The sequence below is a fragment of the Cetorhinus maximus genome, chromosome 17, assembly GCF_964194155.1.
Source record: "Cetorhinus maximus chromosome 17, sCetMax3.hap1.1, whole genome shotgun sequence".
NCBI lineage: Eukaryota > Metazoa > Chordata > Chondrichthyes > Lamniformes > Cetorhinidae > Cetorhinus > Cetorhinus maximus.
This window is the reverse complement of record NC_135895.1, coordinates 98,423,752-98,447,331: the sequence shown is the minus strand read 5'-3', so window position 1 is coordinate 98,447,331 and position 23,580 is coordinate 98,423,752. Positions and strand designations below refer to the sequence as shown.

Sequence of the window (23,580 nt, the reverse complement as noted above, 5' to 3'; positions counted from 1 at the left end):
AAAAGTTTTCAAAGTGAAAAAAGCAGAACTGGACTGTATTTAGGAATCAGTTGTAGACTATGGCCAAGACAGCTGAAGGCTCTGCTATTAATGCTCAGATAGAGCAGACAGGATGAACTAAAGCCCAAGAGTTGGAGGACTGATAGGCAGATACCGAGAAACTATTGTTATGGTCTCAGTCAAGACCAGTAACTTTTTTTGTAGGGAATAGAAATCCAAAATCCCAATTATTTACTGAAAGAATGAAACCACAAAATTCCATGGTTTAAACAAAAGAATTTTTAAGAGTCAAACAATGCAAACACTAAACAACATCTTGGATAACCACCTATACTCAAATCTTGGTTGCTTATAAACTATAAATTGCACATTGAATGGCAGAAACAACTAAGACAGATCTTACGAATCGGCTTGACAAGCCACTCAGCATATATGTCATCAATCTCAGTCACAAAGTCCTTCAAAACTTGGTCACCTTCATGAAAAATTTCAGCTCCTCCTTTTCTAGGATTTAGCTGGATTTCCAGCCAACAGCAACGCACAACCAACCTGAGTTCCACAGCATGGTATTTACCAAAAATGGCATGTGTCTGCAGAATCTAAACTCTGCTTACAATAGCCTGGATGGTGTAGATCCAAATGTTATCTTCGAGTAAAAGAAACAGTTGCAACAACTGTATATTTGCCTATTCTCAGCTTCTGGATCTAGCCTCTGTCCTCTTCAGGTTGCCTGTATAGGACCACAATGATCATCATCTTCACCTGAGCTCTGATAGCTCTATCCTTTTATTTGGTTTCAACCAGGTTCAGTCTCCCCAGAAGTTTTAGTTTCCAATCTCAGTTTCTAGTCTATTAGAAACTGGGAGGGTCAGTTTCCATTCCCAATTTCCCTTTTCAGTTAGGGTCTGTCTCAAAAATAAAAGCCATGAGATGATAGATTCCATCAACTATTTCCTCAAGTGGGCAATTCCAAACAAGGGTACATAATCTTAAACTTAGAATAGGCATTTAGGACAGAAATCAGAAAACATATTTTCTAGACAAAGGGTAATGGAAATCTGGAACTCGCTCCCCAAAATTGAAATTTTCAAGACTAAAATTGATAAGACTTTTGTCAGGAAAGGGCTATACACATATGGAGCTAAGGCAGGAAAACGTAATTGAAGTATAGATCTTCCATGATCGAATTGAATGCCAGAACAGACAAGGAGCTGAATAGCCGACTCCTGTTCCTATGAAGAGTGTGGGAGGGAATGTAAAGTCTTAGTAAGACTGCAAAGACAGTGCATGAAGTTTTCATGGGTGGATTTAAAGATGAGGAAAGGATTTTAAATTCAAACATTTCAGGGGACAAATCGATCAGCAGGATGGGGTGAGCAGGTTTTGAACAAGTTGGAGTTTAAGAAGGGTGGAATATGGGACAATGCCAAAGTGGACATTGAAAAAGACAAGGGGTGACATAAAGTTGATGAGCTAGCTGCAGAGGCAAGTGATTTTGGAGGTAGAAGCAAACAGACAGCGATAGCTAGGATGTGGGGTTTGAAATATAGTCCCGAGTACCAAGGTAACAGATGGAGTCAGTATTGAGGGAGTGGAATTTATGACGTGGGTCGAAACAATGGCTCTGGTCTTCCAGATGTTTAGAAGGGAATTTGACTCATCCATCAGAGTCAAAAAGTATGCTTGCACTACAAAGAGAGTTTGTGGGGTCAACTAACAGGGAACTAAAAGCAGATATAGAAGCTGACCCAGTGCCTGCAGACGATGCCACAGAGATAGATAAGGAAGAGGACTGGACCAAGGATAGATCACTGGAGGATTTCAAAGGTGAGTGTGCCACACAAATCCTTGCTGGGAAATCACACTTGATTATAACGCTGGGAATTTGACACTGATAAAGAAAATGTAACAGAAGTAGGCAGATCAGTTATACGAATTATATATTATATAAAAAGATGGCAACCAGCTTGACATCTACTCATAAAAATGACTGAAGATTATACAATGCCTGAAATGGGGCTGTCACAACTAAGAATATTCCAGGAATTTAGGACTCTTAGTAATTTATTTTAAGCAAAGTTAATTTTGAGTTCTTCTATTCCAGTGCCTTCATCCCACAAGAACCACACCTCAGGCTGATCATCAGAGGCATGCAGTGTGGCACAAGTTTGACTATCCCTTGAGCTGAAAGTAAAACATGATGAACTTAGCAAACAATCCACTGAATGTCCTAGATTGTTTTAGCATTTCTGCTTTGTACTTAGAGATAGTAGATTTAAAATGTACCTTCAATTCACAAAGTGCTGATGTGCACATTTTAACCTTTTTTTAAAAACACAAAGCTTTTTTTAAAATGGAGCAAGAATAAAATTCACATTACACATTGAATTATCAATGCCTGGAATGTTTTCTTATTCAAAGCTGGAAAAACACAGTACCTTGTAACTGGGTGAATCATCTATGTTCTCTTCGTCAAAATGCAGCTCCATGCTCATGAATGCTGCCAAATGACCTATGTGCTTTACAAGTCTTCTAATTGTTTGGCTTATTTTGTTCTGGGCTTCCATTACCATAGAAGAAATGTCTGAATCACAGCCCTGGAAACACACAAACAGGGATCAGAATGCAACAAGATATTGAATAAAGCACTAACAACTCTTCCTTCCTCCAGTTTTCAGAACTCTTGCACCTAGACAAAAATGTATTAAAATAAAGCTTTGTTAGTACCCAATTTTATTTAAAACTGTTACAAAAAATTTATAACAGCTAGAAAAACGGTTGCATATGTTGGAAATCTGAAACTAAAAACAGAAAATGCTGGACGTGCATTGCAGGTAATTCAGTATGTGCAAAGAGAATGTGCAGGATAACATTTTGAGCATAGTTCTCAAGGAGATTTCCAACAGTTTCAGTTTTTGGCTTGTACAGTATAGAGTTCCAAGAAAACAGCATGTTAGAAAGCAATAACAGATAATAAAAAAAACCTGTCTACAAGTGCAATTCAGTGAAATTAACAGTTGGAACTTAGTCTGACAGAATTTAAAATATCAGATCGTCCTTGACCCCATTTCTTTTATGGCCCTCCTCTCCTCCACCTCCCTCCATTTCAATTCCATCTTGATTTTTAGATTTTAAACATATTGCCAAATTCTATTATCTTTTCTTATCGTGCTATTCACTTAAGTGCCCTTTTAATGTATTGTGAGCCTGAATCCACAAATCCCTTTGTGCCTCTGTACATTCAGCCTTCCGCCAGAGTATAAATACATATTTTTTAACCAATATATACACAACCTCGTATACTGACTCAAACAATACTATTTTATATTTTGTATGCTCTGGAATTTAAAAGGTTAAGGCGTGATTCAAGTATTCAAGACATTAAGAGGAACTGATAGAGAGAGGGAGAGAAACTGATTGGCCAGCAACTCTGAGGCAGAAGACCCTCCTCAAGTCAAGCCATTAAATGGCTGCAGGGTACCCAGTGTTCCCCCTATCCTTTTAGCCAGTGTGGAATGTGGGGTGGGGGAGTGTGGGCAGGAGGGTGGGTGGTGGGCAGGGAATTCGGCACCTCGTATAATTGAGCCCATTCATTTTCCAATTGAGATATTTATAAAAACTGGTGTAGTAGCTCACAGATGAAACAACTATTTTAGACTTCCTCTTGTATCCTTTATCCGGTTTGTTAGCTTCTCTGTCTAAAGTACAAGTGGAAGACACTTTCAACATGAATGTAAAACCTTTATGTGCTATTGAAAACTACATTACAATTTATTTCTTGGACAGCCAGAACTATTAGTTAAGGATCTGCTGTTATATCAAGGGGAAAATAAAAAAAATGGAGGCACAAATTTGAATGTTAATCTTGAATCACAGAATTGTTACGGTGTAGGAGGCCATTCAACCCATCGTGTCTGCACTGGCTCCCTGAGCATTTTAACCTAGTGCCAATTTCTAATTGGATTAGGTTAGATGGGAATGTGGAAATTGAAACAAGCAGATCAGCCATGATCTTATTGAATGGTGGAGCAGACTCGAGGGGCCAAATCGTCTACTCCTGTTCCTATTTCTTATGTTCTTAATGTATTCCCCATAACCCTGCACACTGGATGATTATCTAAATAGAAACAATGTCCTCTTGAATGCCACAATTGAACCTGCCTCCACCACACTTCCAGGCAGTGCATTCCAAACCTTAACTACTTGCTGTGCAAAACAGTTTAAAACTATGCCCTCTGGTTCTCTGCCTGTTATAAGTTTTGCTATTTTGTCTTGCACACAGGCATAATGAAAATGAACATTACATACCTGCAATAATAGTTGTAAGTTTCTACCCAATGTTCTAACTTCACCAAGCAGTTCATCTTCAATTATCCCAAAGCAAGTGTCTTGCGGGACAGTGTCTATCCACAGTTTCACTAGAACTGTCACCCTTTCAAAAATTGATGTGGCTCTGACACAGTAAGACTGCATGGCTTGATTATTGGCGAACACTATGTAGAAGTGAAAAAAGTGAGTCATTAAGAAAGATCGCAATGTGAAATCATGCACAAATAAATTGAACAGCATAAGTGATGAACAATGACTCCCAGGGTTCTTTCATTTTCTCATTTAAAAAGCTTTCCAAGCCACACTAAGGAGACCTAATCAGCTCATATTTATTGTCCAATTCTCAGAATAAATGTCTCATACATAATTGGAAAGCATGCAGTTAATTGCATTCTCCTTTTCTAAATTCTAAAAAGTGTCAAAATATTTTCTGGAGAAAAAAAGTTATCTGCAATTTTTTTAAAAAACAGAATCACAGACTTACAATTTTCTTGACTTTCTTCATCTAGCTGTTCATAGGATTTGGAGATTTCCATTGTCCCCTTATGAATGGTGAGGAGGTCAGTGAGAAGTCTATCAGGAATGTTCTCCTGTGATAAATGATTTCTTCCCAGAAAATCAACAGCTGCACCCAAAATTTCCTTACAAACAACAGGCAGTGTCGACTCTGACCCTGTTAAACATATACTCTGAGAAACGTTCAGTAGATCTGTTCCAAAATGAAAAGAATCTCGTTAGTAAAAAAACTTAACTAACTGTTTAAAGACTCAAGGTTCCAGCTTTACCAGTGAATGCAAAAGAAATTTTACTTGATTCAAAAAACAAATTCTACAACAAAACCTAGTGTATATATAAATGCATTTTGCCCCAGCTCTTGATTTTGCTGAACTATTATATATCATACACAGCACTAAGGACAACATCGAACAGTCTTTCTAGGAAAATCTATGGTGAAGCCTTTAAGGAAAACGATGCTTTTTTCTACTTGAGGCCTATCTACCTTGCAATGACAGTATTCACAGCTGTCAAGAAGCACAGTGGAGCAGGTAAAATTTAACCAACCACCTGCTGCGCAACTTGAAATTCATAGAAATAATTCAAAGGTTACGAGTATTCTTCATCTTGTCACAGAGGAGCTATTGTGTTGCCTCAAGCTCTACAAGGCTGGCAGCTGCCTTGGACGATAAATGTGGCATCTAGAGTTGCCATGGTGACAACTTAATTTTCTTTCCAAAGCACATACTCAAAACAACAATTTGAACTACATGAACAAGTTTGCATTATTACTTTGTGCAATTCAATAGCAAATTTGTGTTAATTCTGATAGAAATAATGAAAAAAGCAATATTAACTGCACGGAAATAAAAGCATTTAATGTTGACAAACTACTGTCATTTACTACATGCTTCAGAAATGAGATCACGTATCAGAAGTATTCAAATCAAAAGGGTATGTATTTAGTAGCTGCAGAAATTGAAACAAGTCAAACTTTCAGTACCCACCGAAACACACCCTCCCAGTAAAATAATAGATTTTTTGTTGAAAACACCCCCCAGCCCCACCCAACAGAATTTTCCACTGCCCAACAGTTCATCTGGTTTTAAGATTCTAAATGATCAAAGTAATGTAGACCACGACAAGCTGTTCTACCTTGTTCAAAATCATGGAGCCAGAGGACAAGGCTTCTGCTTGAGGTGGGGTAAGGGACGTTAAATCAAGGGGTTAAATTTAAACTGCCACAGAAATATTATTTCAGTGAGCAAGTGGGTAATCTATTGAACAAATTCCCTTGGGAGATTATGGAAGCAAAAATTAGGCAATTTCTTTTTCATCTAGCATTTCCTATTTTAAGGCAGTAGTTTGCTAAACTTTGCAAACCATGTCCTAGGTTTGATCCCACTGAGCCAATCTATGCTGGGACGACATAAAAATTGGCTTATGAATGCAGGAGTTAGGGAAGAAGTAAAAAAGAATTAGGAACCTGGGAATTTCTGGCAAAATAAAGACCAAGGTCCATTCATTCACTTTCTATTAGAAGCAGTCAAGGTTTCTACTCCTGATAACTATCCATGGCTGCCACAGGGCATGCGTATATACAGACGGGTGAACTTGGGTTATGGCGCCCTTCAGATAGAATATCTATCAACACCATCTCGAATCCCACAGAAAGAACAGGCACTTATTAAAGTACAATCAGTGTCCATGGAACTATATCTCAGCAGAATTACTACTTCAGGACAAGAAAGTGTGTCAAGGTAGAGAGAGAAGACTGACAGAAATAATTGCCAAAAAATCAAGTATTCATTGCAGCAGTTTATGAAAATAAAACGCTAACTAATTCACTGAATCCACAATATCCAGTAGTAGTAGTATAGCATGGAGATACCTGTAGGATGTGCAGACTGCAGATTCTGAACACTAAAAGCTTGGATTCCTGCCAAACACCCAGACATTCGTTTGCTTTTGAAAAAGCTTCTGCTTCTAAGCATGAAAAAGTTAAGCATATAATTTTAGTTCTTTCAAACATATCACAAGTTGCTGCATTTATATCATTTACATTATCAAAGTGTTGATCATTGCATTCACACATTCTAAATAATAATACAGGTAGAACTATGAATGTTGGAATATATTCCTGAAGGGGTATTTATTCATAATAGATACCAAGATAGATATTTAAGTTTCATAGCATCTGTTTGGTTAAATATTTAAATGACATCTTTAATCTGATCACTTATCAAAAATATAAACTTAACATGCATGATTCAAGATGACTGCACTTCAAAATTACTTCATTGGCTGTAAAGCACTTCAACACACCCAATGGTCGTCAAAATCACTATATTAAAGTAAATCTTTCTTTCTTCTTTATGTGCAATGTTGGAACAGAAGGCATAATGAAAGCCATTTTTTAAAAACTCAACATAATGTGGCGCTTTATGACATTAGTAAAACATGACAAAGTAAATTGTTGTTCAAACGCAGTAGCGTCATGACAGCAAATGTGTTAAACAATTCCATCACTAACAACACAAAAACAATGAGATGAATTCTTTTTTGTTTAGGTGGTACTGTCTGAGGGAAGAATTTTGGCATGACACTGGGAGAATTGCCAATTCTATTTAAAAATCACCACAGGGTTTTTAAAAAAGTGCTTTTCCTCAACTGTTAGCAGGTATTTTGTCTCATCTGAAGGGTGGTGGCCCCAACAATGCGGCAGTCTCTCAGATGAGTTTTAGCATAGATTACACATCTAAGCCCTAGATGTGGAACTCAAAAACACAATCTTCTAATCCAGAAACCAGGGCCCTATCAACTGAGCAATGCTGACATATCCAAGGCCAAGCAACTGAAGGCTTTCCTATCCCAAAGTAGGACCAACTGATTCCTACATTTCAGCTGACAGTATTTAGTTGAACTGTTAGAGGTCATAAGCCAAACAGTGCCAGTTTGGAGAAATTTAAACAAAGCGATTTAAACAATGTGAATTTTCATTACAAAGAACATTCTATATTGTGCTTTTTCTGAAGAGAGCAAGAAGTTAATTAAAGCATGATGCTCGAAGGGGGAGATAGTTAAATGTTCTGAAGCGTTCATTCATTACAACCTATTTCCAATATTGCTACGTAGCAAATGAGGTCTTTCTAGAATATGGGCTTTTATTATACAGACTCTCTATCTCAAACAATTCAATAGTCATTTAAAACTAACAATGGTGATTGTTTAGAAATATGTATCAAGTGGCAATGCCTCAGTAGATAACAGCAAATAACTAACTATCACAGAAGGGACCAATGCATATATTGTTATAGATTTGTGTCTATGGAACCCTAAAAGGTACAAAGGATCACTTTTTTTGGAAGGATGCTCTTCTCAAATGCACATTTCTTTCCAAATTGAAAGAGGTTATTTGACATATTTTCCATTGTAGGGTAAAAATATTTTATTGCAGTGGTTTTAAACAATTATTAAACTTCACTAAACTGGTAAAATGTTACCAAGACCTGTATCGATCCTCAACAGCATTCCATCTGGACTATAAAACTTACATAAAAGGCACTGTAAGCGTTCAAGGCAGAATTACAGCAGAGGTTATTCCAGTGCCTTAACAATACAAAACGAACGTGTGATGTAAAAATCTATCTTCTCCCAGTCTGTTTCCATATTTCACAGATTTACATGGCAAGCCCTTTAGTTAAGCAGCTATTGACTGATAAAAGACACTGTTTGGAAGGACTCTAGCTTCTGTTTCAGTTGGCACATACCTGTGAATAGGGCTTTTTAAAATTTTTAAACTTGGAACAACAATTTACCAAGCATCATCTACTTCTGATCTATTACTAAAAACATTTTAGGTTTTGTTAGCTTAGTGTTGTGTCCACAACAAGACAACATAATAAATCAGGATGGGCATAGGTTACACACTTCCACACAAAGTGTAGTGCACAATTAAGAATGCCATTATCAAACTGTCTCAGAGAGCATTACTTGTTTGTATTTGGGTTGAGAAGCGTTTGGATCCAAAATAGAGAAAAAATTAACACCCAAAACAGAAAGTATAGTGGTTGGCATAGGACAGGTATGCACATGTAATAAGATACAAATTAGGAACATGTAGAAGAAGTGCTGAATACAACTTAATATTGCTAGTGTAATATCCACATGTTGGAAACCGATTTTTCCATTTGAAGTGAATACACTATACTCTGTTTTTAAAAATTGGAAGCTCAGCCTACAAAAAAGGTTAATACAAGTTGCACTGTTTGGGAATGATAACATGAAATTACAGATCTATTATGCTCACAATGCACTTTGCATTATCTTATTTAAAATGCTTTCCATCAAATCCAAAACCACAGTAAATGTATTCATAATTATGTGGGTATTGGTATATATTACATTCAAAAATAACAGAACAAAGTCATTGCAGTACCCATAACTGGAAAGAAGGGAAATAAGGCTTTGAGAGCCCAGTGGAGCAGTACTGATTCAAATAAAAAGGGTGGCTTAGACTGAAGACTATGACCCACTACTGACACCAGCAAAATGATTCCCATCTTGTTAGTACCTTCCTTATGTTATATCCTTCTAATCCAGAATGCGCTGTTTTCAAATCAACTTTGAATTGCATAGAAACACGTTTCAAAAGCTACTCACCGTCTTCTAGAGAAAGAGGAAGAGAGCGTTAAATCAGTTTCCCAGTCATCATTAGGGTCATAAAAAAGGTCTTCATCTCTAGAATGTGTATTGCCCTGTTGAGAAGATATAATCCAAATGGATACTAATGTTGAAAAAGCAGCAAAACAAACCAGAATATTTGCTCCTGTCAAATTTCAGGATTTTTGATCAGTTCTCCAAGATAGATATAGAAGAGAGCTAGATTTAAATGTTGGATTTTGAAGCAAAGTGATTCATCAAGTTTAAAATAAAAGTATCAAGACAAAAGGTGATTAAATGCTAATGAGCTAGGCAAACACCAAATACAGCAAGTAATTTGTTAACATATCTGTGCAATTAATAAACACCTCACACCGATTGTGATGGGAAGCCCCTTGTCCCAAGTATCCAGCAGAAGTTTTTCCTGTTCATCCATGCGTTGTGGACATTGTTGACAAGGTCAACATTTTTATTGGTCATGAGAAGCTTCTTAAATAAAACTATGGAGCTTACTAGGCCATTTCAGATACATTTAAGAGTCATCCACACTGCTATGGATCGGGAGTCACATATAAGCAAAACCAGGTAAGGGCAACAGATTTCCTTCCCTAAAGGACATTAGTGAACCAGTTGGTTTTTACAATGATCCACTCATTTCACAGCCACTGATAGCTTTTTTTTTAAAGTTGCTACAAGTCTCAGAATTACTAGTCCAGTGATATAACCACTGTGCTACCGGATCCTCAAGTGCATCTAAATCTATAGCAAACTGCAATTTGTAACACCTTCACTATTCAAATCACAGCGCAAAACATTCCTTAGGTCAGGCCTGGTGAGGGTCAGCAGTAAAGGTAGAACAACAGAGGTCTCAGAATCAATAATGCAAGTGAAATCCCAAATCACCAGCTGTGTGTAACATTAATCACTCCACTATGTTATTGTCCTTAACTTCATAGTGACTCTTTCATTAAAAATATCAGTTTAGTTTTGAATGTTCAAACCTTGTAGAAATTCCTCAGTTCCTTAATGCTGATGCACCGAATGATTATGTGGCAAAAGTAGCACAAATGATCATTACCCAAGCCAATGCAGGACAAATCATAGATGCAGTAAAATACTATTTTTTCATTAAGGATTTATTTTTCAAACTTTCTGGAACTTTGCACCATCAGGTTTAGGATGACGGTAGAAAAGGACAAAGAGGAATCCAGAGTAAGAATAATTAACTGGGGGAGAGCTGGCTTCCATGGTGCAAGAATGGAGCTGGGACAGATAGACTGGAATCACAGGTTGGAGGGAAAAATTGTAGCTGAACAATGGGCTTTCTTCAAAGAAGAAATGGTTTGGGCACAGTCAAGTTAAATTCCCTCAAAGGGGAAAGATAGGGCAAACAAATCCAAAGTTCCGTGGATGGAAAAGAAGATAGAAATTAGGATAAAGAAGAGAAGGTATGCTTATGACAGGTGTCAAGTAAAAAATACAATTGAGACCAAGCTTAAAACAGAAGGTTGAGAGAGGAGGCAAAGAAGCAAATAAGGGAAGCAAAGAGGGATTATGAGAAAAGACTGGCAGCCAACATAAAGGAAAATCCCAGAGTCTTTATTGGCACATAAATTGTAAATACGGTAAGAGGCGTAGGGCCGATTAGGGACCAAAACAGGAGTTACACATAGAGGGGCATGGCTGAGGTGTTAAATGAATACTTTGCATCTGTCTTTACTAAGGAAGCAAATGCTACCCAGGCCACGGTGACAAACGAGGAAACTCTTGTCATTAGAAGGGTTCAAAATTGATGAGGTGGTATTGAATAAATTGTCAGTACTTAAAGTTGACAAGACACCAGGACCAAGTGAACTGCATCTCAGGATATTAAAGATGTGAGAGTGGAAATTGCAGGGGCACTGGCCACAATCTTTCAGTCTTCCCTAGATTTAGGGGAGGTGCCAGAGGGCTGGAGAATTGCAAACATTATGGGGCGAATTTGCCACCCCACCCCCCCCACCCCCCCCACCCCCCAATCAGAGGAGGTTGTGCAGGGATGGGCACGAACACAATCAGCGCCCCACCGCCATTTTACATGGGTGGACCAATTAAGGCCCACACAGCGTGATGCGTGCCCGGAAGCGCTGAGCGCTCCGTGTGGTGGGGGGGCAGTGGGGGAGATTCCCCGAGTTGGGAGTGTGCTCTTTCGTGCATGCGCATGAAAGAGCACAGAAATCTCCCTGAGGCACAGAGATGCCTCAAGGAAATTAGTTTAAGTTTCAAAAATTTAAATAAAGAAAAGAAAAAATTTTAGGACATGTCCCCTCATGTGACAGTGTCAATAAAAATTAATTTAAAAATGTATGTAATTTATAAACCCTTAATGAAACCTCATCCTGCCCGTGGATGAGGTTCCATGAAAAATGTGAAGGCCGCCTGGGCTCTTCACCTGCCCGAGGTTTACGGGCAGCTCAGTTTATCACTTTAATTGATTTTTAAATGGCCTTAATGGGCCTTTGACAGTTTGACGCGCCTGCCGAACTGAAAATCTAAGTGACGCGTGGTGACGTCGGGATGCCCACCCAACATCACTGCGTGTCATTTTACGCCACGGTGAGCGGGCCCCGCCCCCGCTCGCCGAGCCGAAAATTCAGGCCCATGGGCTGAATTTTGCGTTTGTCGGGCGGGCGGGCCCGACCGAATCGGCGACGGGTGGGGAGCCGATCCCTGCCAGCAAAATGGGCCATGCCGCCATTTTATGCAGGCGGGTCAATTAAGGCCTACCCAGCGTGTTTCAGACTCCTGTGTTCAGCAGGAAAATTAAATCGGCGGCGGGCGTGTTCAGACCGCCAGTCCCAATGGGGAACCGGCAGTCTGTATAAAGAACGGCCAGGCTGCCTCCTTTAGGCTGTTGACCATGGCCAGTCATCGGGCAACAGAAGAGGTGAGGGCAGAGGAGGAGGAGGAGGAGGGCAGGCTGCAGGGTAGGCCAGCAGGGGGCCACTGTGCCCCTCCGTTCTCCGATGCCTGCCTTGCTGTCCTCCTGGAAGAGGTGTCAAACCATCTTGTTTCCGGAGGATGGGAGGAGGAGGAGGGCGCCCCACGTGACCAGGCAGGCATGGCAGGAGGTAGCGAAGGCTGTAAGCTCTCAAGATGCTGTGCGGCGCACAGGAACACAGTGCCACAAGCGCTTCAATGATTTGTTGCGCTCTGGAAGGGTGAGTACCATGTCAGCCTTGGCCATTTTACCCAGCAGGTAGCCTTAGCCTTTGAGCCCCCCCACCCCGCATTAGTGTCGTTACTGCATTGGGCATTTGGTGCACGCTGGGTGGGCAAACAGATAGTGACCATGCTTAGTGGTTGAGGAGAAGATGGGTTCTCCCCGCAGCATATGTTGGTGTTTGTCGCATTTGAGTAGTTTGGGGGCAACCTGCAAGGGAGGCAGCTAGACACATACTCAGAACTCCAACACATGTCTTATTCATGGTGATGAGATGGTGGAAGGGGAACCTCAAGGTGTCGTGGCCAAGGGCCATCTGCTGGCCTCGGCGCCACACCTAGTTGCGCCTCCTTGCCATGGGCGCGAAGACCCGTGTGTTATTCAAAGTGATGGACGCCAAATGTGTCCCAGGTGGCCATTGGGGGAGGGCGTTGGGAGCAGCCGTACTATCTTCTGGGAACTGATCACCAGTAGTGTGGACAGGAGCCGTTGTCCACTGTGGTTGGGGTGCGGCGTGCGCGTGCAGAGTACATGAGCAATCAGCCCCAATAAATCCTCTTCTCTGTTCTGCAGGCAAAATCGGAGAACAATAGCCGGGAGTGTCAGCGGACTGGTGGTGGGCACGCTGTGCTGCAGCACCTCACCACTTATGAGGAGCAGGCCATGGAGCTGGGGAGGAGGCAGGCAGCCAGGTCAGCAGGTGTCCGCAAGGCTGGGGTGCAGCGGCCAGGTATTTGAGGGCCACAGTCCCATCCACTCTGTCTCCCCACCATCCAAAGCACTGATGATTGCTGCAATCGTTAATGCAGCAACACTGCTCATTCACAGACAGACGTGTGGGTCATACACACATGTCCCTCGGCCCCTTGAGGATGCGCGTCTCTAGCACCTTCCAAAGTTGCCTTATCCCATTTGTGATCACTATCCCCATGGCCTAACATGCCATGGCATCGCTGCTGCACATCCAAAGACTTATTGCATCTTAGGAGGATTTGTACCTCCACGACCCTTTCAGCCAGTGCGTCCCACATTACTCTGTCCAAAAGGTCCTCAGCACCTCACTTGTCAACTTCATGGCACTCAACTTAAATAAATGCTACCACGTTAGTCATCCCTGCGCCAAGGGGAAATGTTGCCTTCTGTCCACGTATATGCCCCTTATAACGGTATGAAGGTCATAAAATGTGACCTGTCAATCTCCTGTGTTCCACGGCAAATGTCACTAGTGCATGCAACGTTTCCTCATAACTCCAAATCTCCAGGCCAGCATGCATCCAGGTCAGGAACCTCTGCACTCTCCCCACTCCAATGCCATCCCTCCCATGAAGCACAGGTCACAACTGAATGCAGAAGTGTAAATGTGGCCTCGATAGCGTTTTCTGCACTTGCAACATGACCTCCCTTTTCCTACATTCTATTCCTCGGCTAATAAAGGCAAGTCTGGCTTTGACCTTGTTAAACACCTTATGTTCCTGTTCTGCTCCCTTAACGGGTCTGCCCAGCAAGGTCCCTGTAATCGTTGTGACTTCCCAAGGTCCTACCATTACTCATCTATTCCCGTTCCTTGCTTGTCTTGCCCAAGTGCATAACCGCACACTTATCCACATAACATTCCATGTGGCATTCCTTAGGCCATCTGACCAGCCTGTCTGTATGCGCGTGTAATGTTTGGACTATTTACCACACCACCAACGTTTGTCTCCTTAGGTTCTTGAAGGGTGAGCGACTTATGAGGCTGGGGTGGGGAAAGGGATGAAAAGTGTTACTGACTGAACGCTAACTGATGCACTGTCCTTGTTGTTAATTTCAGCATCACCACTGCATGGCCGCCACCAACAAGTCCAGAGCACCCCCCCACACCTGAGGGCCAACACTTGCAACTTGCGTCACATCCTTTCAGCGAGGCAGGCACCAGCGCAACGACGAACACTTTGGTGGGGATTATGACGTCGGCTAGTGTCCTGGGGCACAGTGGAGACGGCACTTCACAATCGCTGGAGGAGATGGCATGGACAGAGAGTGCCGATGGCGCCAGCAGCCGGAGGATTGCAGGGGACCAGGCACATGCTGAGTCAGGCAGTGATGATGTGCCTCTGGAGATGTCCGCTGTGCAGCAGCTGCAGGTCAAGCGGCAGGGTACGCGGGAGCATCTAGCAGGGTTGCATGAGGGTGTGATTCACTTGGACTCTGTGGTGGAGGAATCCAGGCAGAGTGTCAGTGATGGCATGAACCTCAGGACAGAGCTTCAGGCTTCCTCCATTGAGAGATTGGCGACTCTCATGGAGAGGGACTTCCAGCAGATTTCGAATCTTCTGATTGGGTTAAGCTCTGACCTGCAAGCCCTCACAGCACTATTGGCCACAGGTGGTCATTCGCAATATGGAAGATGTTCTGGGCACCAAGTGTCGCTGCTCGGTGCCCATCCATCTGCGGTGAGCAGGGAGGTCCAATGTGACCTCACGTTGGCGCAGCAGCTGCCTGTCGTCGCTGCGAGCTCCTCTCAGGATGAGGGCAGCAGCTCCTCCGCCCCTCTGCCAGTGACCGTTGCATCCGTTGAGGCTGCGACAACTGGGGAGGTGCCAGTTCTGGAACTGGCTACTCCCTCCCAGGCAGGGCCAGCACAGGCTCCACAGGCCAGAGGACGGCCGCCAAGGTCATTGAGGCCAACAGGACAGCAGAGTCAGCAGGCTCTCTCAAGCTACTCCAAACAATGGGGCGGCACCTGGACGTAGCACCCGCAAACGTAAGCATAAGGCACGTTAAGCACTCCACGGGTTTGTCACTGGTGATTTTGTGTTGGCCCTAGATTAGCGAATATATAATTTTGTATGTCAGAGAGACGTTTGTGCTTTATTTTGGTAGGAATAAAGTCCACTTTTCTGACCATGGCTGAGGGCATTTCCTTTGTGTTGCATTTGTATGTTTCACAGACATGAGTGTTTGAATGGACATTGATGTTTCTGTACTAAGCCCTTAGTTGCAGCTGATGAGGTGGAAGATGTAGCACCTAAGTGCCACGTGTGGAAGCGCCAGGCAATGCTGGCCCTGCTGATCCATGTGTGTGGAGCTAGCTGAAGGTTCGTAGGATTAAAGTGTCCCGGATGTCCCTGCCTCCTTGGTGTAGTAGCGGGTCGGCGTGCTGCCCCTCATTATTGCCCTTTGCTTCCTCATCCTCTGAGCCACTGCTGGATTCATCATGTGCAGCCTCATCCACTACATCAAGGTCTTCATCGTCAACTGCATTCCCCTTTCCAGCGCAAGATTGTGCAGAGCGCAGCATGCTACCACTATCACAGAGACGCGATCTGGGTGATACTGGAGTGCGCCCCCCCCTGAGCGATCCAGGCAACAGAAGCGCATCTTGAGAAGACAGATGGCTCTCTCCACCACAGCCCTTGTGGTGCCGTGGCTCCTATTGTAGCGCTCCTCAGCTTCTGTGCTTGGATGATGGAGAGGCGTCATGAGCCACCTTCTGAGGGGATAGCCCTTAACACCCACCGGCTAACCATCCAGCCGAGCCGGAGCACGGAAGAGCGCCTGCACCTGGGAGTGTCTGAGGATGTAGGCATCGTGGAAGCTGCCTGGGTACCTTGCACAAACTTGCAGAATCTGCATCCTGTGATCACACACTATCTGCACGCTCATGGAGTGGAAGCCCTTCCTGTTGACTAAGGCACCGGGCTCACCTGCTGGCGCCTTGATGGCCACATGTGTGCAGTCTATTGCACCCTGGACGTGGGGGAAGCCAGCAATGGCCGAGAAGCCTCTGGCTCGCTGTGCCTCATTTGCCTGGTCGCAGCAGAAGTGGATGAAGGTCAATGCCCGTTTGAACAGAGCGTCTGTAACCTGCTTGACACAAGTGTGGACAGCTGATTGGGAGACACCGACCGCAAAGATCACCCACCGAGCCCTGGAAGGAGCCAGGGGCATAGAAGTGGAGGGCAACTGGTGACCTTCAGAGCCGCTGGCATGGGGTGTCCGCCCACACAGTTAGGGGAGATCTCAGGGCCAATCATCTGACAGATGTAGTTGACTGTCCCCCTTGACAGTCGGAGCCTCCTTCGGCACTGCACCTCAGTCATATTGAGGTAGCTGCTTCGCCGCCTATATACAGAGGCAGCAGGATAGTGGCGTCTTCTGCGGCCCCTTCCACCTTGGACAACCTCTTGGCCCTGCGCCCCTTGTGCCTGCGCCTGGCCTCCCAAAGGTGGCTCCCCTGGAGACTGATTGTCCACTCCTGGCCTCCTCCTTATTCTATCCCTCCCTTCCTCTTCAGAGGAGCTGCCTCCAGTGGAGATGTCAGAACCCATATCCAGGCTAAATGGAGGCCTCTGGAAAGCTGCAGGCCTGATAAAGATTACTGTCTGCAGACTGCTGAGCTGAAGCTTCGAAGTACAGAGAAAGCTATTGGAAATCGATCTGAACTGCTAACAATCACACAGGCAGGTTTAAAACACTTTCTGCATTAAGTACTTCAGATAAAACATTAACAACCCCTCTTGAGCCCACATATCCCGCCTGTGGATGAGGTTTGTTAAAAAATCAGTTACCCGCCTGCCCGTTGGGCCCGTGCACCGAGGCGAAGATCACACGGGATCCTCAAAATCAGCTTCAATTGCAGAGTTAAGGGCCGTAACAAGGCCTTTAATTAATGGCGGACGCGAGTCGCGCTTCATAGCGCCCGCCCACCTAAATATCACGATGCCGCGCGCTGACGTCGGGACCCTCACCCGACGTCAGCGCGGGACATTTTAAGCGCTGACATGCAGGCTCCGCCACCCGCACGTCAACCATAAAATTCTGCCCCATGTCTTTGTTCAAAAAAAAAGTCATAAGGATAAGCCCAGCAATTACAGACCAGTCCGTTTAACATCGGTGGTGGGGGAGCTTCTAGAAACAATTATTCAGGATAGAATTAATAGTCATATGGAAAAATGTGGATTGATTAGGAAGAGCCAGTATGGATTTCTTAAGGGAAAATCGTGTTTAACTAACTTGGAGTTTTTTGAAGAGGTAACAGAGAGGGTTGATGAGGGTAATGCTGTTGATGTGGTGTACATGGACTTCCAAAAGGCATTCTGTATAGTGCCGCACAACAGACTTGTAAGAAAAGTTATAGCTCATGGAATAAAAGAGACAGTAGCAACATGGATACAAAATTGGCTGAGTAATAGGAAACAATGAGTAATGGTTAAAGGATATTTTTCAGACTGGAGGAAGTTTTGTCGTGGAGTTCCCCAGGGGTTGGTTTTGGAGCCCTTGCTTTCCTGATATATATTGATGATCTAGATCTTGGTGTGAAGGGTACAATTTCAAAGTTTGTGGATACAAAACTTGGAAGCATTGTAAACTGCGAGGACGACAGTGAAGAACTTCAAAAGGACATACGCAAGTTGGTGGAGTGGGCAGATGAAGTTCAATGCAGAGAAGCACGAGGTGATTCATTTTAGCAGGAAGAACATGGAGGGACAATGTAAAATAACGGGTACAATTCTGAAGGGTGTGCAGGAGCAGAAGGACCTGGGTGTATATGTGCATAATGCATTAAAGGTGGCAGGACAGGTGGAGAGAGCAGTTAATAAAGCAAACAGTATCCTAGGCTTTATTAATAAAAACAAAAATACCTGGAAAAGCTCAGCAAAGTATTGGTGAAGAGTCAAACGTACTTGAAACGTTAACTGTATCCCTCTCCACAGATGCTGTCAGACATGCTGAGTTTTTCCAGGTATTTTTGTTTTTGTTTCGGATTTCCAGCATCCACAGTTTTTTGCTTTTATTAATAGGGACATAGGGTACAAGAGCAAGGAAGTTATGCTGAACTAGTATAGGCCACTAGTTAGACCTCAGCTGGAGTATTAAGTACAGTTCTGGATGCCACACTTAGGAAGAATGTGAACACATTGAAGAGAGTGCAGAAGAGGTTTACAAAAATTGCTCCAGGGGTGAGAAACTTCAGTTATGAAAATAGATTGAAGAAGTTGGGACTGTTCTCCTTGGAGAGGAGAAGGCTAACAGGAGAGTTGATAGAGGTGTTCAAAATCACAAGGGGACTGGACAGAGTAGATAGAGAGAAACTGTTACCGCTCATTGAAGGATCAAAAACGTGAGGGCACAGATCTAAAGTGATTTGCGAATGAAGCAAATGCACGTGAGAAAAAACTTCATACAGCGAGTGGTTCGGGTCTAGAATGCACTGCCTGGAAGTGTGGTAGACACAGGTTCAATCGAGGCATTCAACAGGGCATTAGATGATTATTTATATAGAAACAATGTACAGGGTTACAGGGAAAAGGCAAGAGAATGGCACTGAGTCATAATGCTCATTCAGAATGGCCTCCTTCTGCATCATAACAATTCTGTGATTTTGTGATATAACCAAGCCTTAAAGCTAATGTGATGATCATCTGCATACTCTTTTCACCCTATACTGGAGAATGACAAACTGAAGAATGACAAAAAAAGGAGGAACTTTGCTGTGCAATTTTCTCATGGGGGTTAAACTATCAGCTTGCAAATTTAAAACCAAATGTGTTAAATAATTGCCTGGGCACAAGATAGAACATGTTTAATTTTAAAATCCTCTATTCAAACAGGGCTTTCAGAGGGAAAAGAAGGAAAATTACTGTTGAGCTAAATATGTCAAAACAAAATTAACTGGTAAATGCGAAGCAGAAGGACAGAGAAACAGGCAGCATTTTAAACCTCGCGAAAAGACATGTGTATGAAGTCATTTTGCAACAAAATTCTACTATGTCTTTCTGTAAATCTTACAAGCCTAAACATTTTGCAGTGTACAAAACATGTCAAAGATCTGAAAAGCCCATGTCATCACCTTTTGATTAAACCTCTATTGAAAAAAACTGATTGCAGTGTCCGATATTGAGGCCAGGCTAATGGTTATGACGTCTGAATTTGCTTTATCAGAACATGTCCAGATTCCTCTTTTATGGCTCATGAATTTCCATGACATGTGCAAGGATACAACTTAATTTTCATACCTTAGCTTATCAGGCCTCAACAGGGATGGCAAAAGTCAGGGAAAGAGTCCATATATTCAAATATTGGATAAAAGCTTAGATTAAAAAATAGTAGTATTAGGAAAAAGACTATGACAAAGAATGAAAATTTACATAATATTAGTAATAGGCACTTGAAGTGAATACCTGTGAATTAGCAAAATATAAAACATGAAAGAAAATGTATATTATAAGCATAGCAAAGGCAAATTTGCATTGTTTTATCCTGTATTAATTTGGATCAGTACTTCATAGTAAACATATATCAAATAAAAAGCCACAAGTCATTTTATTGATTCTCCTTTATATAAATATTTACTTAAATTGTAAATTTAGAAAAACATTGGCCATGTATCTTCTAGTCCAATCAAGTAGAGAATGCTTCCAAAATAAACTTCTGCATTTGATTCCAACCAACTATTTCCATAACTGCCATCCAGAATAGGCAAATTGTCAAACAAAACTATATGGTAGAACTAAAAATAAACAAAGGGCCAGAAAACACTAAAACAGTAATTTTTTTTAATAAAGTACAATAGGACAGAAAAAAACCTGGAGTAACAAGGAAAAAGAAAAAGAAAAATAGAGAAGCTTAAAATAAGAGGGAAAGAAATATAAAGATATGTAAATAAGTTTTTGTTGCACTTGCAAAAGGAAATTTGATTCTGAGCATTTCCAAATTACTTGTGCCCCTTCTGTAAAGCGGTACATGCTGTGTTGCATAAGTATCATACCAAAATTTCCTCCTACAGGCATTAGGATGTAACAAATTGGATTTTGGAGTAAGCCTTAGAGGAAATGTTAAACAGGACAGTGGGAAGGCATTTTGTATATTTGAGGCATTTGGTGTTATTATTTTGGCTCCTGGAGAAATCCATAAAATTGATTTTGTAATGGACTGTGGTGAAAAAAAAATTAGAAATAGTCAGCAGCAGTTAATTATGAAGACCCGCCAAGTGGCAAATAGAAATCATAGAAACCATTAGCTTCTTGTTTCCTTCTGCTAATAGGTCCAGGTTAGAGAGAAAAGTTTGTTGTTTGTGTATGCATTAAATAAGACTGAATTGCTGGGGCAGTTATCCTAATCTATTATAATGAGAACATAACTTTACCTGATAAAGTTCCCTCATAGCTGTCAACTTGCATTCAAATTTTTCCAAGCTCCAAAATGTGCTGATGCCCAGCTTAGTATTCTTAACCTGCACCTGAATTGGAGTTTGGATGCTTTTATTTTCATTATCAAACTCTTCATGCCTGAAAGAAAAAAAAAATACACAAAAATATAAGAAATAGGTGTAGGAGACCATGCAGCCCATTGAGCCTGCTCCACCATTCAATATCATGGCTGATCTTGGGCTTCAACTCCACTTTCCTAACCGCTCCCCACATCCCTCAATTCCCCGAGACCAAAAATCTGTCCATCTTACCCTTAAATATAACCAATGATGGCACATCCACAATGCTCTGGGGCAAAGAATTCCAAGGAGTGAAGAAATTTCTCCTTATCTCAGTCCTAAATGATCGGGCCCTTATCCCGAAACTGTGCCCCCTTGTTCTAGATTCTCCAGTTGGGGGAAACAACCTCTCAGTATCTACCCTGTCAAGCCCATTTATAATCCTGAAGGTTTCAATGAGATCACCTCTCATTCATCTAAATGCCAGAGAATATAGACCTAATTTGCTTAGCCTGTCATCATAAGAGAACTGTCTCATCCCAGGGTCCAACCTAGTGAACCTTTGCTACACTGCCTCCGATGCAAGTATATCTTTTTTTAAATATGGAGACTAAAATTGTACACAGTATTCTAGGTGTGGTCTCACCAAAGCCCTACATAATTTGTAGCGTTACTTCTTTATTCTTGTAACCTTGCAATAAAGGCCAGCATGCCATTTGCTTTCCTAATTGCTTGCCATACCGGCACACCAACTTTTTTGTGTTCCTTGGACAAGTACACCCAAGTCTCTCTGAACATCAACATTTACAAGTTTCACGCCTTTTAAAAAATATTCTGCTTTTCTATTTTTATGACCAGAGTGAATAATCTCACAATTCTCCACATTATACTCCATCTGCCACCTTGTTTCCCACTCATTTAACCTATCTATAACTCTTTGCAGCCTCTTTGCATCCTCCTCACAGCTTGAATTCGGACCTAGCTTTGTATCACCAGCAAATTTAAATACATTATTCTGTTTGTCTAAGTCAATGATATAGATTGTAAATTGCCAAGGCCCCAGCACTGATCCTTGTGGCACTCCAACTTAAAAATGCACCATTTATTCCTACTTTCTGCTTCCTGACCATTAGCCAATCCTTCATCCATGCTAATATATCATCCCCAGCTCCATGGGCCTTTATCTTGTGCATTAACCATTTGTGTGGCACCTTATTGAATGTCTTTGGAAAATGGAATGGATTTGGAAATCCAAGTATACATTCTACATATAAAATACACAAAAATTAATGCTGCACAATCATTGAGCAAAGAAATACATAAAACTGCAACCTCCATACAGGTCAGCAAATTACAACATTTCACTTATAAGTATCCTGGTCTGTTACCATGAACAGCCATTTTCAGATATCAAAATAATTGGTTTGCAGCCAGTGCATCAGGTTGGCACTTCAGAATGTTATGGCACAAAGTAAAATGGTTGACGCTCATTTTATGAAGCCAAAGTCGAATGGAGGCAAGGTACTTCCCCAACAGGCAGTAGAAGGAAAAAATACATGTGTGTTGCAGTTAGTTTGCAAATTCAAAGAATGACACTGGCAAAGGCCCTCGAAGCAGGCCACCTTAATCAGGTCTGCCTAAATGTCAGCTCATCTGAAACTTTGTTACCTGTCTTTCAACCTGCACAAAGTCCCACTCACTCGTCCACAACTGTCCTCACTAACTCACTTTATTTCCCAACCTTCCAACAACTCAAATTAATATTTTATATACTGATGTCATTCCTAAGGGGTATCTTTGCTCAGTTTCCAGTTAGCAACATTTAAGTTTAATCAACTAAATCTAGGATAGAATTTGAACAATTGCATATATATGAATAAACAAATAAACCAGAGATGATCAACCACAATCTACACAACTGGATGCATCAGAAAAATCCATTGCCAATCATTTTGTACCATGCTTGTTATGTCAAGTGAAATCAAATAAGGCAATAATCTGAAATGAAAACCATCTTGCTCAGAGAGTGAACTTCTTAAAAATTTTGTTCATGGGATGGGGGGCATCTCTTGCAAGGCCAGCATTTGTCAATCCTTAATTAACCCTTTTGCAAATAATTATAATTGAGAGTCCAGCAATAAGAAGGTTATATCTATTGTATTTGGGAGTTCTTTTTGGTGACGTTAACCTGTTGAAAACCGTGTGCTTTTTCAGGTTGTTGCTAATGGTGTTAGCTTCCTGGATCATCATTGAAAGTTTCATGGAGCTCCAGTATGAATGATCTGAAACAAAAGTTAGGAGATAAATTACACCAATTCTGATTGCTTTGTAAAATACATAAAGGATGTTTAAATCTTGAACACAGATTGTTCCATAAATAAAGGGTACCAACAAGAGTCACAAGTGGAATAAAGGTCACACATCTGTTTTTTCTTATATCTGCAAGCTTCTTTTTTCCATATTTGATCAGTATTTTATAAATTTATTTACAATATAACACTGTATTTTGGAAAATATATCAGTGAACAACCTGCAAACAAGTGTGCTCAGTGTGTACCTGGGTGAAATTTGAAGAAAGGATGCTAATTATCAGAATGGTTCCAAGAGAAGGAGGGAAGTAATATTGGTTTAGCTGAGGACACAATGAGAAATCAGGATTCACAGCCTAATCAGTAACTTCAACATGCAGGTATTATAATAG

The 23,580-nt window shown here is 41.7% G+C and overlaps 1 protein-coding gene across 1 annotated transcript in view; it reads right to left on the bottom strand.

The window, feature by feature from the left end:
- Window positions 1-23,580, bottom strand: part of kif14 (kinesin family member 14) — a 90,218-nt gene that overhangs the window by 19,117 nt on the left and 47,521 nt on the right. Inside the window, exons 19-25 of the mRNA XM_078561701.1 lie at window positions 23,068-23,161; window positions 20,817-20,958; window positions 9,487-9,581; window positions 6,716-6,810; window positions 4,814-5,038; window positions 4,309-4,493; window positions 2,439-2,597 (exon numbers count right to left, since the gene is read on the bottom strand). Coding sequence (XP_078417827.1) covers window positions 2,439-2,597; window positions 4,309-4,493; window positions 4,814-5,038; window positions 6,716-6,810; window positions 9,487-9,581; window positions 20,817-20,958; window positions 23,068-23,161 — 995 coding nt within the window. The remainder of the gene's footprint in view (window positions 1-2,438; window positions 2,598-4,308; window positions 4,494-4,813; window positions 5,039-6,715; window positions 6,811-9,486; window positions 9,582-20,816; window positions 20,959-23,067; window positions 23,162-23,580) is intronic.